This window comes from Pithys albifrons, chromosome 24 (assembly GCF_047495875.1).
Source record: "Pithys albifrons albifrons isolate INPA30051 chromosome 24, PitAlb_v1, whole genome shotgun sequence".
In the NCBI taxonomy this organism is placed as follows: domain Eukaryota; kingdom Metazoa; phylum Chordata; class Aves; order Passeriformes; family Thamnophilidae; genus Pithys; species Pithys albifrons.
In genome coordinates this window covers 4,984,839-5,002,317 of record NC_092481.1, presented here as the reverse complement: position 1 = coordinate 5,002,317, position 17,479 = coordinate 4,984,839, and the positions used below count along the sequence as shown (strand labels likewise).

The 17,479-nt window shown below is 50.7% G+C and overlaps 1 protein-coding gene across 1 annotated transcript in view; it reads right to left on the bottom strand.

Annotated features, from left to right (window-relative positions):
• The window catches only part of GRIK3 (glutamate ionotropic receptor kainate type subunit 3), a 93,617-nt gene extending 79,175 nt beyond the window's left edge, over positions 1–14,442 (bottom strand). Inside the window, exon 1 of the mRNA XM_071576997.1 lies at positions 14,328–14,442. Within this exon, the coding sequence (XP_071433098.1) occupies positions 14,328–14,442 (115 nt within the window). The remainder of the gene's footprint in view (positions 1–14,327) is intronic.
• Between the last annotated feature and the right edge of the window lie 3,037 nt (positions 14,443–17,479).

Below are 17,479 nucleotides of genomic sequence, written 5' to 3'. Positions count from 1 at the left end.
GCTAGCTCATAAACCTGGGCTTGCCTGGAAATCCCCTGCAAAACCCAAAGAGCTGCTGCACACAGATCCCTGTGTACTTGTTTTATCCGTCTACAAAAGGAACCAAGGGTGTCAATTCTCTCCAGGAAAAGTGTTTGGTTTGCTCTGGGATTCCCTACCCCTGAGTGGCTGCACCAGGAACCACAGTGAGGGCCTAGACAGGGATTCCGGGGAGCAAAAGCATCTCTTGTCCTGCCCTTTTTATTGCACTGTAGTGTAGGATCAGCCATGCAATTAAGAGCTATATTTAAGCACTTGAATAAACAAACTCCACTGCTGAAAGAGACAAGCATGCCTCGTGGTGTCCTCGTGTTCCTCAGTTTGGAATCTCAGGCTGATAATTAAAAGCAAAAAAATCAATTACACAACTTAACTTCACATCCCACCGTGGAGGGAACACAAAGCTGTTGTCACTTCTGATTTAAAACAGGCTTGAATTAAAGGAGGCTTGGATTATTATTTTTTATTGGAGAGAGGCAGAGCAGTCACTTGGTGGAACTGCTGCCTGCAGATGGATGTCTGACGGCTCTTCCACAGAGTCTGTCCATGACAGCCTGGCACAGGGCAGGGTAGGGACACTGGCATGGCACAACATGCCAGATTTTTGATTCCCAATTGCAGGAGAGACCAGGGCAAAGCGGAGCAGACTGAGTGCTGCTCAGGCACCCAGAAGGGAGGCAGCAGTGCAGCATTTCCAAGGTTCCCACGAACATCAGGAAGTATTTTGGCCTTGGGGCCCCTTCCAAGGTTGCTCCTCCACACCAGAACTTTGGTCCAAAAGCAGTGGCAAAGCTGGAGGTGGCTCCTGCAGGAAGGGGCCTGGCACTGATTCAATCCCATGGCAGTGCTGAAACCAGAGCTGCTGTGATGGGCAGCTGCTTCCAAAGAGCATCCTTGACCTGCGAACATCCCAGTCCTGGAGAGCATCCAGAAGCATAAAGTATTTGTGGCCCAACCTTCCTCTAGAGCATCTCAGGACTGAAGCTGTCCCATACAGGGTAGGAGTGACCTCCAAGGCCTGAGAGCCTCATGGGGACACCATCCTGCCCTGCCTCCTCCCAGGCCCACACAGACCTGCTGCTGTGCCTGCTCCAGGATGTGTTTGGCACCTGCTGATGCACAGAATCCTCATCATGTGGGTCTGGCTGAGGAGCCAAATGATTGGGAGCTTCTTACAGCCTCCCTTTTAATTAAGTATCTCAAATAGGATGTAATTGGGATGTAATAGCACACACTATTGTACACGAGTTAAATACGAAGGGATTATTAAGAGTATGTTTTAAAGGCTTTACAGTCCCGTATTGGCTAAACAGTTGTTAAATTTCAATAAATAACTTCTAAAATCTACATTAAATAAGCAGTTAAGTGTATTTAGGATACTCTTTTTTTTCCCCCAGAATTGCTCCAGTCAGAGAGTCCTGGGTTGTAATCTCAGTATTTCACTGGTAATAGGATTGTGCCTGCTCATATCTATTTGCTTTGCCTCAAAAGACACTGCTGTGGTGCAGCAAGCTCAGCTACTGACATCCACAGGCTTGAAGGCCACCCCATTCCCACAGCACAGAGGAGAGAGGGGTGTGTTCAGCCCTATTTTACAAGTACAGAATTAAGGCACAGAAGAGCAAAGTCATTTGTTCAAAGCCACGTGGGGAGTCTGTAATGGAGCAGAACAGGAGCCAACGACAGACCAAAAAATACTTCTCTAAAAACAAGGCTTTGAAAATCCATAAAGGAAACTCAGCTCTAACACACTGCTCTGCTACGATCAAAAATGCAATTAGTCATTACTAATGAATGTACAAATGATCCCCAAAACCTAACCAACATCTCCATCCATTTGTGGCTTTAGGCCAGGGAATGCCACCTGGCTTAAGGCTTCAGGAGGGACAGCAGTGGATGGGCACCACCAAGCTGTGATCCTTGGAGGCAGCCCTCACCTCTGCTGCATCAAGAGGGTCTGTCTAAGACGGCACATCAGAAACAAGAGGTGTCATCACTCTGGGAACCATGGCAGGGAATAATTTAGGGCTCCCTTAACCTTTGTAACGTTAATCTTGAGCTGCCTGCTGCTCCCTGCAGCCACAGTGTTCCTGCAGTGAATGGTTGGAGAATCCTGAGGAGCAACTGGGTAAATGCTGCTGTTCTGTAAGGAGGCACCCGTGGCATTTGGAGAACAGGATATAAGAGGGGGTGGCACCCCTGGCATTTAGGGGACAGGACAAAAGATGTGGCACCACTGAGCTCAGCCCAGCTGAGCAGGTGGGAGCAGGAGGAGCAACAGCTGAACTGGAAGCACTGGGCACAGAGACCCCTTGATGTTGTAGGGCAGGAATAGCCACTGGGGACTGGGGCAGCTGGTACTGCCCTGGACGGTGTCCAGGACAGCTCAGCACCAGCCATAAGCCCTGAGTGACAGAAGCACATGGGCACATGGGATGTGCAGAGCCTATGGCTCAGGGCACAGAGCCTCTCTGACCTGTGCCAGTCCCATTGGGGAGACCAAAAAGTCGCTAAAATCTTGCCCCTTCTCCCACCTTCTTGCCCAGAGCTTTGTGCTCCTGTTCTCCTCCTGTAAAGCAACCTGAACTAAAATGCTCCTTTCTGAATTAAGTCACCTCCTCTGCTCCACACTGTTGAACAGGTAACACTAATGAAGAAGCCAAGAAGTCGGAACTCTTCAACCAAGTGCTCTGAAAAATTAATGAGAAGCTGCAGAAGAACATAAATAATCCGTGCTCCCCATTAGAGGTAGTTAGCACCATTACAGTGATCCAGGGAAAACCTGCCCAGGCAGCACCAGCCTTTCTCCCTTGGAATCCATCACTGTTCCGTGGGCTTTGTCAGATGGAGTCAAAGGACAGTTAACCCTTTAACACCCCAGCTATTTCAAAATAATTATTGTTATTATAAATCAAAAGTGAGGGCTTAACCAGTCACAGAAATGGATATGTATAAACCAAAACGAAGTCACATGGCCTCAGAGGAAAAATCATTAGCTCCCTGGTGGATTTACAAGTAATTTGCCAGCAATAAAAATGCAAAAACACATTTTGGTGTGCAATGATCATAAATAATCCTTGGACAAGAATTCTTTCCAGGACTCACAAGTCCACTCCCTTAATGGCAAGTTTTATTACCCTGGTTTCTCTGTGTTCTCTTACAAAATGTTGCTGTCAGAACAATTTACGAATTACAGCCGTGTTGCTATCAACTTCCATAATTCATATGGAAATTGGTTTCCCTACAAATACTCACAAAGCACAAAGAGTCATGTAACCACACAGACTGACCTTAATAATGCAGTCAAAAAACAGAGTGAGGTGCCTGAGCCAGCAGTAAAGATCAATGGGCACAAGGCTGGGGGGAAACTCCCATGTAAACTCATCTGTGTGGAACCAGGGGTGTGGTGGTGAGGTCGACATGGGACTCCCAGAGTGTCACCTGAGCTGGTGACACTTCCTAAGATCTTTGGAAAACCAGGAACATTCTGAAGGTTTTGTTACCAAGCACTGACGATAAGCAAAAGTCCAATCCAGCTGCTGAGGAAATCTCTGAATGCAGCTTTTTCTTAAAATAGCAGAAAGTACAACTTGTTCAGGATTTCAGCTGTGTTCATCTCCTCCCTCCACTCAGACGCCTGAGGGTATGGAGGGAAGTTCAGCATCTAAGGTGATGATCATAGAAGGGAATGGCCACACCAGTAGCCTGGAGCTGGTATTTAAGGCTGGACTCAGTGGCACGTTACACCTGCCAGGTTCAGTCCTGGGGTTTAGTTGTGGCTCATCCATCAAGATGAGTTATTGCTGCATTCCAAGTGTGTGTGTGTGATTCTTGGAGCAAAAGCGAGAAGGAAAAGGAGTGACAGTCAATTAGGTGAGAATTGACTCAAAAAATCCTAAAAGTAAATGTGAATCCATAGTTCAAAGAGGAGGATCCACAGCTTGGGCTGGGTTCCATGTGCCACTGCTCTGCCTCCAGTTGGAGGAAATGGATCCAGCAACTGAAACTGCCACATTTCACAGAGGAAATTACCCTGCATACAAGAAAACATTTCTTGTTTTCCTCAAATAATCACCAGGGCATTAATGGATAAGAAAATTAAATAAATATGGGTCTAACTATATTTTTACTGGCCTATGTCCAAAGTCAGACTTGGCTACTGGAACACACCACAGGGTTGAACGTAGCTACTAGAAGAACTGAGAGTTCCTTTTATTCAATACTGTATTTGTGACTTTAATCTAAAATGAATTTCATGATCTGCGCAGGGACAAGCTCTACATTTTAAAAAATATTATCACCTTCATCTAAGGTCTTGGAACACCATTTCTGGACAACCTTTTCCCTATGATGTAGATGAATAGGAAAGAAAACTACAGATCCTATTTCCATTCAAATATTATGAGTCAAGCTGAGATGCCACCCTGAAGCAAAACATCCAAGGACTTGTTTTGAATTTCGTCTAACTAGACGACAAAACCTGATTTTGTAGAAATAAAAATCTGTTAGACAAAAATGCATAAAATGAGGAAGAAAATGGTTTTCTTTCCCTATAAAGGAAGAGCAGATCTTTAAGATTTTATAGACCAGAGATTTAAACCAAGATTCTCCTTTTTACAGGTTCCTGTTTCAGCTTAACAGCATTACTGCAAAAACAAATGTCACAGGGATGGCTCCAGGAGCTGCAGGAGGTGCTGGGCTCTGCAGAACCACGGTCTGGATGGAGGGGACATGGATCTGAAGGATGCTCCTGCAGTTTCCTTTCCCCTCCTCCCACCTCGGGGATGTTCTACCCTGGCTCTGGGTTTTCCAGCCGTGGCTGGAGCTGTTGAGCTCAGGTGTTAAGAGTGCCTGCTGTCACAGGGGGAAGCAGGACACCTTCCATTAGCTCCTGCTCCTGGGAACTCCTTGGGGCTCTGCCACATGGTGAGATTTTCAGTCTCCAGTTAAGTTCTGAAGTTTTTATGGGAGAGTTCAAATCAGGAAAATCCTGTCTCTGTGCCAGGCACTTAAAATTGAAAGTAATTAAGGCAAAATCTTTTCCAGCACAGAAAGTACCAAACATGTGGCAATAACAAAATCATCAGCGTTTCTGCCATTGTAAGCCCACAAAACAAATTCGATTTTGAATGAAGCACATGGACAGGGACCTCTGTATACAAGTTATCTTGACCTCAGAAAGTAATGGTATTTTGTCTCCAATTCTACTGCTAATTGCAAATGCTGAATTCTGAATATTCACATTTGAGAAGGATTCACAGCTTGATTGTTTCAGAAATCTGACAAGGGCAAGATGCCAAGCAGTTCCCCTCCTTGTATGGACAGTGTTTGCTGAAGTTCCCAGACCTGTTTTTAGGAGCACATTCCTGCCCAGCCCAAGCAGAGCCAACTCTGCCTGCAAATACCAAGACTGTGGGAGGCTGAACCCAGGTTTCCTCTTCCTCAACTAAAACAACCGTAAGCTTCAAGTTTGACAACTGGGATTCCTCTTACTTCCCTCCATGTTTCATTCTCACTCAGCCCTTTCCCAACTCACAGAGGACAGCCACCTGATCTGCCACGTACCCAAATCCTTGAGCTGCACAAGACCAAATTACCACCCAAGTGAGGGGAAAATACATCCTACCTGGGCTGAGCCCCCTCTGCTGGGCACAGACATGGCTCTGTAGCGGGGCAGAGATCCCAGAGCACATTAACAGCAGTTAAAACAGCCTGTAATGCAGAGCAGAGACCAGGGCACAAGTGACCTGAAGCATGATTTGCAGTGAATGTCTTTCTCATAAATAGGAGAGACACAGTGGGGCGATTATCCTCCCAGATTTATCTCCTCAGCTCCGTGTATATCCTTCTGTGCTTAAAAATGTCTCACTGCCCTTTGCGTTATTGCATTGCCCTTTACATTCATAGCGCATAAACCTCTCAAGTACCGTAAAACTTACAGGGTGTAATATAACGTCGGGGGTTTCTTTTACACACCATAAACAAAAGTCACTGGAAAAGGAGCACAGAAAGGGAGACATTATTTGGCCTGACAACGATACAGGAGGAAAATATATATACAAGTACACATACATACACTTAAAATCCTGAGCTGGATTGATTATCTGGCATTGATGGATCACTTGAATGTATTACATAGATAAGGAAATTGATTATTCAATAAATCACTGTCTGCACTAAGAATCCGGTGTCAAAAAAGAAAATATTATAAATCTGTCTCGCAAAGGCAAGGAAAAAGCTTAGGGGTTTAAGGTTAATTATGTTGTACCTTTTACTGCATATCCGATGAAAGAACATCATCTTGGAGTTCTGCAGTGCTAACAGACCGTTGTCCTTCCCCAAGCTCCCTAGGAAGGGAACCTCCCTCGTGTGGCTGCAGGGCTGTTCCTGCAGAGCACAGTGTGCTGGCAGTGAGCAGGATGTCCTGGCAGAGCCCCTCAGTGCATCAGCCCCATCCCTGGAAATGTTCAAGACCAAGCTGGACAGGGCTTGGAGCAACCTGGTCTAGTGGAAGGTGTCTCTACCCATGGCAGGGGGTGGAACAAGATGGGCTTTTGTGTCCTCTCCAAACTCAAACCATTCTGTGATTCTATGACATCCAGCCTCGCATCCTCTGCTGAGCAGGCCCTGTGTCTGGTTGCTCCATTCAGAACAAAATCCACCCTGTTCCTAACACACAGCTTCTGCTGCAGACAGGGAAAAGCCCCCTCAGCCCTCATACCCAGGCAGGCACCGTGTCTCACAGGGGGTGGAATTTAAAATCACTGCTGTGACTTCCTCAGAGTGCTTTGAATTCACAGCAAAACTAACCAACAAGTCTAACACTTCAGTCCCAATAGACAGCCGTAACTCAGCTAAATTTGTGGGTTATACCAGATTTTATTTACTGTTTCATCCTGGGAGAAAAGTACGAGCTGACAGCCATCTACTCATTAGAGTGGGGGGAAGCCGCCCACGGTGACGCCGGTTCTCTCACCGCACACTTCCACGTCTCTAATCGAGTTTGGATTTTGCAGTACCAGCTCTGTTATTTTAGGAACGATGTACGTTTCTACTCACCTGGGGGCTGGTGAGTTCAGAGAGCTCATTTGTTTACCTCCAAGTCCCTAGTCTGAACAAAGGACATGCCACATCAATCAGATGTCATTACCAGCTAATGAGTGTCCAGTGTCCTCTGTCAGAAGTCAATGGCCTCATCCCACTCCTTGCTGGACACAGGAACCACTGCTTCCACTGAGCTGCTGCAAAGGTACCACTGATGCTCCTGAAGGTCCTGCTTGCAGGTAAAAGGAATGGGAGGCAAATTGAAATTGGCTCAAAAGCCTTCCTAACACACTGAGTGCTCCAGCGCCAGGTAAGCTGGATACCCCTTAGATGGGATCCCCAGGTGCCCAGTTTTCAGAGCAATGCACAAAATGCAGGGTCCAAATTCTAGAATTCATCTGAACACTTAACATAATTTTAAGTCTTTGTTATATGCCTTTGATATTAGGTGGTTTATCTATCTGCTAAAATCTTCCCTGAAGGTACCCACGCAGTCCGTGCCTTTGAAGCTGAGTCTTTCCTGCTGCTTTCCAGGTCACGCTGCTGTCCTAAATGTCCCAGGCACAAGAAGCTGATACAGAATATTCTGGTTGCTCCCTCACTACTTCCCAGCTCTGATTTTTATTCTACAAATCTGTCCAAACATAGAAAAATGATGGTTATTGGCTGGGGCACAACAACAAAACCCAAAGTCTGGCTAGATCCCTGGGCTAAAGTATTAAATAATACAGATATAGCGTGGTGACCTCTCCTGCCGATGGTCGGTGTTTGCTTCCCTCTCTTCCTGCCAGCGCTGCAGGGGCTGAGCAGTGTGGGGGAAGCTGAGAACAGCGCTGGGGTTGCCTCTGACGCAGGGGTACCCCACGCTCTCCTCAGCCGCGTTTGCAGTTGAACATTTTCCTGATGATCTTCCCTGCCAGAAATAACGGAGCAGTCGCATCCGTATTTGTGGATTCATGCACAGTGTCTCGCTGCAGATTTAAAGCACGAGGGCCCAGGTAACACTTTGACATGGAAAAGTCTTGCAGTGCAAACCTGAGCAGTGAAGCTCTGGGTTCCCTGGGGCAGCACAACAAGGGGGGGCAGGAAGAGACCGAAGGGGTTAACAAAGGCAGGAACGAAGAAAAGCTGGTGCAGGAGCAAAGACAAAGCAATGAGCTGAGCCCTCCACCTGCTTTAAAAGCTCTCATTTGTGCTAAGGACCTGCCTCTATTTTAGTCTTTATTATGAGTGTTAAATACCAGCACATATTATCCCTGTTTTCACTGTTAATGAACACCAGTATCATCGCACGAATTCCCATCCCATCTGAATCCCCTCTGCATCAGCCCAAACCACAACAGTCCCTGCCTGGCAAAGCGAGCTGGAGTCTCTGAGGGGCACAGAACTCCTGTTCCACATCCATTCCCCCTGGCAGCACCGCCGTAGCGCTGTTCTTATCCTCATGTTCAACTCTCAGCTCCTCTCAACATTTGCTTCTCTTCCCCCTTGCCCATGGTTCTGGTGCTTTCAGCTCACTATCTGCTTTTCCCAGAGACTTCCACTGCACGTCTTCCAGTGTGCAAAGCAAAAAGCCGTCTAGACAGCCCCGCGTTAAAGCTGCAGCCAAAAGGAGGGGAAGGAGATGGCACGGCGAAGCTGGTGGAGACGCGCAGTGTGCTGGATTAGGAGGGTTCACGCTGGCTACAAACACCGGGCTGTGTCGGGTTTATGCGATACCGTGTCTCCACCAGAGACCCCAGCATCGCAGCTCTGCTGGCACAGCGACCCCGTGCAAACGCTGGGAAATCCGTGAGGATAACGCCGGCTGGTCCGGGGGAGGGAGGCGGGAGCCGCGGCGGGGCAGTGCCCTCTGCCGATGCGGGGCCCGGCTGGGCGCCAGCGCTGCGCCGCGGCATATCGCGACAGGCGACAGGGAGGAGGGCTGGACTTCACTTAGGATTGCTAATTCAGTGAAACTGCTGCTCTGTAGCCAAGGAGCACTTCATTTCCCAGGGCAAGAGGGACCCAGCTTTGCTGGAGACTGAATTAGTGTCGAGCTGTGCCTGCTGCGCCTTGCAGGCTTTACAGGAACCTTTTCATAACAGCAACCTCTCCTTAGTTTCATCAATAAAAACATCCAGAGGTGGCGAAATTAAGTTATAGAGGTGGATTTGCATGTGCTGATGATAAAACCAGATGTGGCACTTCAGCACCAGAGGCAGCTCCCACGCCAAAGGCATGTGTGTGTGTGTGTCAGTGTGTCCTGGAGTGTGTCGGTGTCTCCCGGTGTGTGTCAGCGTGTGCCTGTGGGTCCCGGTATGAGTCAATGTATCCCGGTGTCAGTGTGTCCCGGTGTGTGTCAGTGTGTCCCAGTGAGTGTCAGCGTCCTCTGGTGTGTGTCAGTGTGTCCCGGTGTGTGTCAGTGTGTCCTAGTTGTGTCTGTGTGTCCCGATGTCAGGCAGGTGCATCCACGCCTCTCCATGCACACAAAGCCCACACAAGGCTCCTTCACCCCTCGAGCTGTTCACACTCTCCTGCCTCCAGCACAAGGGCTGTCCATGTGCTGGGCAGTCTCTGGGGGCTATTCCTACCCTGAGGCAGCAGCCCAGCACTGAGTAGGTCTGTCTGGTTTGGCATCTCTCCTGCCCTGTGATGAATGAGAGTCTATTTTTTTCTGGTTTGTGGTTTGATCTTAATTTCCTGTATGAAGTTCTCAAGAGGATGCCAAGATCAAATAATTAGACTATTCTGCGATAAAGAGTTAACATTGTTATTCAAATGTATTCAGAATTAATTTACCACCAAACAATTTACACTGCTCCTGCTGAAATTACAAGAATGTGTTATCTGACACACAAAGTATCTCATGACCTGAAATAACTTTATCAACCATTAAAGGCTTGAGCACTGAATGTGTGGCCACAGAAATGCCCACAGGAGTGCAGGAGGCAATAGAGTGATTTAAAAACACCCTGGTGCCATCCAGCTCTGGGCCATCCTGCCACCCTCCCTCCAATCTCATCACCAGGCACGAGTTGAGCAGAAAAAGCCTCAAGCTGCCTTACTGAGGATTCCCACTTCAGCATCCACATCCCCCACAGCCGTGCAGCTTCCAACCCTTGGGTACTGCCTTTTCAGCCTGGAAAAGACTGCTTTTGCCTTTATTTTTAAAAATACAACCTCGTTTGCACAGTGTGGGAAGGTGATTTCAAAATAAATTTCCTGACAGGCATAATAAGCCTCAGAAAAGCCAATCACATTGAGCAGGATAATTATCCACAGAATTTGTTTTCTATGTATTTATAAAAAAATAATCAATGATATTTTTCCCACACAGACTCCAATTTGATTGTATTTTCTGTGTTACTTGCAAATCATACAAACAATCAATGCCCTGACCCCTTCTCTACACAAACATATCTTAGAAAGACACTACAAGAAATAAAATCCGATAAATTCCTCATGCAGAGCTGTTTGTTTAAAAGCTTTGCTGGAGACTGATCCTGCTTACAGCAACTTCAGCGATACAAGAGTGGCACTGGCAGATGTGCTTGAGGTGGGATTATTGCCACAAATATCTGCAGGAATAGTAAAAAACCCAACACAAAAGCAAGGACCTGGAGGTGAAGGTGATTCCTTTTAAAATGTAGAAAGGAAAATGAATCCACTCCCTGGCCCAGTGTGCTCCTCGTGCAGAAGGACAAGGTGAGCCCACAGCCAGGGTTGGGGTGCCCCAAGGGGACCTGCCTGTCCCCCTGCCCACAGAGGGGGTGGCAGGTGCCACATCAGCTGCACTCCCAGAAGGAACAGGGTGGCCAAGGGCAGCACAGCTTTGAAGTTGCCTCCCCAGCAGCACCTGAGAACAAACCCACCCATGAATCCCCAAATCCAGCACTACCACTGTCCTGCCGGTGCTGGGATTTACTAATCTTAGTCTGCTGGCATCCAATCTGCACGTGTGTCTTGGTAACACATCACCCATTAAAAGAATCACTCTCAGGAATTTCTGATGATGCTTCAGCAAAATCAAGTGGCTGCAACGGGTCTGCTGGAGCCGCCAGTCCGGCTCCACCTGCACCACTGACTCCAGTCATCCCGCCCTTCTTTGTTACAGACAGTGCCATCAGCTCTGCAAAATGGCACCAAGCTCTCATCTGTTGAAAGGTGTTACTAGTGCTTTTTAATCCAAGTGAAAGGTTAGATAAATGGGCTCACTACGGTACCTTTAATCACCTTGTGCTCACTGCTTTTATATATGAGGGGCATGATATTGCAAATACTCAGCTGCTCAGTGTGGCGCTTCATGCCAGGGAGAAGCTCCCAGAGCTCAGCCACAGGGAGGGCTGGCAGCAGCACAGGCTGGGATCCCTCACCGGGACCAGCTCCTCTCACACCACTACAGTTATCCATCTCTGTTCCAGAGTAACTCAGAGCTGAACCGAGCACTTGGAGCAGCTCTGGATAGTGTTTTCTGATACGGCGTTTTCAAATATTTAACAGATTGCGTAATAACCAAGCAGCTGTTGAATAAGCTTCAGATACAAACTCCTGCTTAAAAAGAAAGCTATCCAGCAACAAGACACAGATTTTCTTTGTAGGGGTACATATATAGATTATGTTTAGATGTGCATATTAAATATTTATATTTTACTCATGAGAGAAAGAGTGCTTTTGGCTTTTCTTTCCATTTCTTAGATATGTCTCTCTGTATTTATTTTAACAGTCAGCTTCGCAGGGAAAAAAGAGAGCTTAGAGAAGTTACCTGCTTTCTCTCTGGTTTGATTTTTCAGTGCTACAACAATAGTTACTTAAGTGTTCTCCAGTTCTTGGCATAACCTAATAATTAAAATAATTACTTGAAAGCCAGAGTAGCTTTGCACAAATTAATGCAGGGGAAGAAGCTGCAGTTTTCCAGTGGGCTGAAAAAGAGGTCAAAATGATGCCAGTTTTAGCTGAGAGCGAAGGTAAACACAGATCTCCCTGCAGCCCCGATTAAAGCCTTTTTCTGATCTTTTAAGTTTCTTATTTTACTGATCAAGAAGGTGTCTCGATGAGGGGCTGACTGTTGGGGGATTTCTCAGCAGCAAAGCCAGGCTGTTTCTGCAGAAGGCATAGTGGTGCTGGCAGTGGTACAGTGGTACTCCTGCACCTGCCTGCCTCCCTGCCTCCATCCCTGCCTCCCTGTTTGCCTTCCTGCCCGCCTCCATCCCTGCCTTCCTCCCTGTCTGCCTCCCTGCCCGCCTCCATCCCTGCCTCCATCCCTGTCTGCCTCCCTGCCCACCTCCCTCCCTCCCTGCCCACCTCCCTCCTTGCCTGCCTCCATCCCTGCCTGCCCTCCTGCCCAGTGAAGGGGAGCAGAGCTGCAGCAGACCCGAGTGCTTTCACAGAGATCCAGCAGCAGTCTCCGCATTGAAAGCTCCTCTCTCCTTTTGTGCAATTGCTTTGAGCCTTGTCTAGAAAATGCATTTTCAGGACAACTGAGGCAGTAAGACTAGAGGCTAAACATCTCCACAGAGGCCCTGAGATACTCCTGGGCCCAAATATTCCCCACGAGCCACGTGGCTATTCCTGGGAGTCTCAGCACCTGCCTGCTCTGGTGGCCTCAGCCCATTCCCCCGCGAGCATCTGCCACAGCCGCAAAAGCCCCTCTCCGTCCTCCTCAGAGCATCAGCCTGGCAGCAGCCGTGTCTGGCCACCAAGAATCAGGTCTGCTGCTGCCAAGCTGAGAGCAGGAGGAGCTGCCAGCCCAGAGCCCAGCTGCGACAGCCCTCCTGGCATACTGCTCATGGTGCCAATGGGGATGTGCGCCCTGGGACCCGTTGGAAAGAAAAACTCCGCCGCGGACACTGCGGTGCTCTCAGGGGGGACAGGCTGGTGGCAGACAAGGGGGGGACTCACAGAGCAGGACGCCTCCTCTCTGTTCCTGCAGTGGGACTGGCGAAGCCCAGAGTGCCCTGTCAGCAGCAACACAGCCTTCCTGGGAGCGGGTTTCTATGGCACAAAAACATTTCCAGCTGTTCCAGGCAGAGGCTGAGCATACCAAGCAGCTTGGCTCTGGTGAAAGTTCACCAGCCACCAGGGCCCAGGCCCTGGAGGCAGATCCCTTTGCCTTTTCCACCAGTATTTCTGGCACTATAACACACACAGGAACACATCTGCCTGAAGAGCCCTGTTCACAGAAGTCCAGGGCAGAGCAGATGTTCACCCTGCAGGTATCAAGCCCTTGTCCATGAGATGATCTGGGCCATGCAGTGGCTTCAAACCACGCTGGAGGTGACAGTGTTTCACTTCAGAAAGCACTTGTCCCTCAAGACCAGCATTTTTCTTTTTCTGGCTTTCACATTGCTGCTGTGCAGTTGCACTGGGATAAGTAAGACCGATTTTTTCGACTTTAAAATATTCACAAATCCGTTCAGTTTTCACTGGTTTCTGTGGGTGAGAATTCGAACCCTGAAAAGGCAGTTAAAGCCCTCCTTGTAATTTTTACTGGGCACACAGCACATCTCTGAGTACATGTACGAATGGCAAAGTGCATCGGATGTAATAGAAAATCAGCACCATTCCTTACATGACGTGCTTAAAACAAGTATCTCGTTTAATTAGAAAAAGAAAGATCGCAGACTCGTTCCCAGGCTGTTATCTGTGCAATTACTTTATGTAACATTATTAAAAATTAATTTTCCCCAGAACCTCAGCAATTTAATGAAACACGCCTAGTCCTCAGCAGCAGCTGTGGTGTAACCAGCCCACTGACATCCTCCAGGCAGCGCGGCTTGATGCCGCGGGACCCCCGGGCTGTCTGTCCCTTGTGCTCGGCGTCAAATCACCTCTGCACAGCACCCCTATTGCAGCAGGCTCAACACCACTCCTCGCACCGGGTACCGCAGCGCTCCTCGTCGCAGACTCAGCAGCCTCCCTCTCCAGGGGCAAAGCGTTCCCCTTCTCTGGGAAACCAGCACCCCCCTCTCCGGGGTCACAGCATTCCCCTCTCCTCTTCACACGGTGCCCAGCACCCCTATCTCACCGTGCCCAGGGCGGCTGCTCCCACCGCGAGCGCTGCCCTCTTCGTGCCGGGACACAGCCCCGACCTCGCAGCCCCGCGGGCACCGTCCGCTCCGGCACCGACCAGAGCATCCCAGGCCCCGGCCAGCGCATCCTCCGCTGCGGGACCCTCCTCCCCTGCACCGGACAGCGCATCCTGCAGCCCCGGGTACCGCATCCCCGCGCCCCGAAGTTCTCCCGCCGCCGCCGCCGGCCCTTACCGATCCGGATGACATGCGGCATCCCGTGCGAGCTCTGTCCCCAGAAGCCGCCGACCAGGAGTGCTGCCCAGTATTCCCAGAGGACGCGGCGCAGCGCCGGCCAGAGATGGGGCATCGTTGGGGAGGGCGCGGGCCAGCACGGCCCTACGGCCCCAGGGGCAGCGGGGACTCGGGCGGCTGCTGCCCGGGGCTCAGGCGGAGCGGCCGCTCAGCGCCGGGGCCGGGCGGCTCATGGCACATCTTAGAGCGGCCGCGCCGGCCCGTCCCGCGCCGAGCCCACGGCTCCGGCCGTTCCCTTCCGCGCCGGGCCGAACCAAGCTGGGCCGTTCCGCTCCGGACTGAGCCGTGCGGTGCCGGTACCGGTGCCGGTGCCGGTCGGGCGGCACCTGCGGAGCCGGGGCTGCCGGTGCGCCCCAGGAGCGGCTCTGTCCCCTCCTACCGCTGATGCGCGGCTCGCGCAAAGCCCCGGAGTGGAGCGTGCACACACCGACACACTCACACACCCCCTGACACACACCCCCGACACACACCCCGACACACTGACACACCACTGACACCCCGACACACAGCCCGGCACCGACACGCACCGGCACCCGCCCGCTCCCCCGGGGCGAGGGCAGTGCCGGCGACGGGCGCGGGGAGGGAGGCGGCGGACACTCTCAGTGGGGGACGCGGGAGGTAGCGCGGTGGTCCCAGGGGTCCCGGCAGTCCCCGGGTGTTCCGGTTTCCCTCTGCCCCCGGCGGGCCTCTATCCCGCAGATTGCGGGGTGTCCGGTGTCTCCCGAGCTCTCGGGGGTCCCTTGCGACCCCGAGTGTCTTTGTGTCCCCGCCGGCAGGCGCCAGGCGAGCAGGAACAGCCAGGCTGGAGCTGGGGCTGGGGCTGGGGCTGGGGCTGGGGCCAGGCTCGGCGTCCCGGGGACGGGCGGGGCCGGGGCCGGGGCCGCTGGAGCGGTGGTATCGCGGCGGGCGCCCGACCCGGGCTCCGCAGCCGGGAGTTTAATGACCTCGGTGACAGAGACAAAGGGCTGCCCATGCCGCGGACCGGGAGTTGCTCCGTCAACGTGCTAGGCTAGGACGAATTTCTTTTTTTCTCATTTAAATAATTTGATCTATTCCATCATTTCCAATCGCTCTCATTTGCCAGCTGTCTGCTAGCTCCAGCCTGGAACTGCTGAAGAGCAAATCTTTAATTTTCTTACAAACATACTATTACTTCGTATCGGCTCATCTTTTTAATTTTCCTTGCCCGTCGCTTTCCCCAGCAGCAAACTCGGCGTGCTCCGTGCTGGGAGAGGCGCCAATCGCCGTCCTGCGCTCCGCTCCAGAGACCCATGCCGGGGCATCCTCCGTGAGCCTGGGTGCATGGACTGGAGGAGGGGACACTGCAAATCATTATTGGTCTAAAACTCAAAGAGAAGTTCCTGGGTGTTGCCTGTGACAGCAGGCAGCGAGCAGTGACTTCTGCAGCGAGGCAGACACGGGGGTGGGGGCATCCCTGCGTGCCCATCGCGGTGGTGTGTGGTGTCTGGGCTCTGGCTGTTTGTACAGTGGGGGATTGGCAGTGTATCTGACAGCCGCTATCAACATGGAATCTAAGGAAAAGCTGGAAGAGCCTGTGGGGGATCTCCACGCCCGGGGCAGGACCAGCCCCCCCCAGACATGCTGCGGTGCCTTCTCTGGGCCCTGCCGTGGTGTAACTGATGTCTCAACTGAAGTGAGGGAAAGTGCCCCTGGGCGTGGCTTGGGGTCTCAGCACTGTGTCATGGCGGAGGGGACTTCTTACTCCTACCTAAGCATCGAGCCAGAGAGGCAGAGGCGTTGCTCAGCCCCCTCCAGCACTAGGCACAAGCTCAGTCTCAGAGATGGTTGTTGGTGTTGATTGAGGGCAGGGCTGAAGCTCCATCTCCCAGCAGGAACCTTCCTGCCAGTGCCAAAGATGGACACAGAAAAAGGTGGTTTGTGTTAAGAGTATTTTTATCCCTCCTGGTACCAAAATGGATAAGACTTAGCAAAAGGGCATGGATGAAAACTTCTTTACTTACTGCTTAAGAGAAGGACAGCTGTTTCTGTGAACTTGTTATAAAATTAAATGTCACAACCTGCTGAATCTTTGCACCTGGAGATAAAACAAGCCCCACAAACCTATGAGTAGGGAGTAGGCAGAAAGGGCTGTTTTACCTGTGGCTGTTCTTTGCAGACTCCAGCACACAGAGCAGAGGTTTAATTATGTGCAGCATTTGAACTGTAGCTGGGATGAAATATTCTCTAAGTTTGGGATGCTGCTGCTTGCCTTTCTGCTGGCACCAGGCACTGATAAGGTTCCAACTTGTACTTCGGCCACTAGATCCTGCTGCAGGGGCAGCACAAAGAGTTTATTCTGTATTATCTTATTTGATTAATGGCTGATGGGTGCATGGAGGTCATGGATAGCCCTCGTCTCGTGCATGTAGGTCACAGAGAGCAGGACAGGAGCAGTCCTGTCCCAGGAGTTACCAAAACAGCCAAGCCTGTGTGCAGGCAAAGAAGCACTCTGTGACTGCACATCTCCTCACTTGGCTTTGCATGGCCTTCCCTTCCCAAAGCAACCCGAGGGCATTCAGCAGAACAGCCTATCATGGCCTTCCTTTGTATTCCAAAGCCCTCACACTGTCACCCAGCCTGTCCTTCATGTGTGACTTGGTGATGTTCCTCTCTTCCAGCAGCATCCTGGGGACCCCAAGGCAGGATTACAGAGAGGGCATTTTTGAAACCACTCTTAAATGTTGCACCATAGTTGCCTTAGGTTTTTCTGCCCACACAAAGACTGGCTTCCCCTGTTGCTCATGGACACAGCACCAAGCGCACACCTCTGAGCAATGACTTTCAGCCACAAGCCCAGAGGCAGAGCCAGGTCGTTATGGATAATTACAGCACAGACAAGATGGCTGGACAAAAGCAAAACGTGCCTGGGAAGCTGACTGAGCTCCTTATGGGACCAGAGCTCTGGCTCAGAGCTGCTGCACGGGTGAGTGCTGCCCACCTGCTTTGGTGGGATGTTGGGCTGAGCCACGGGGGGCTTGGGAGTGGAATCTGTACCTTCTGTATCTATGCCTTGCTGAAGGATGATCAAAGGTAGCGGAAGGGCTTTGACACTGGACAACGTGTTACAGTGA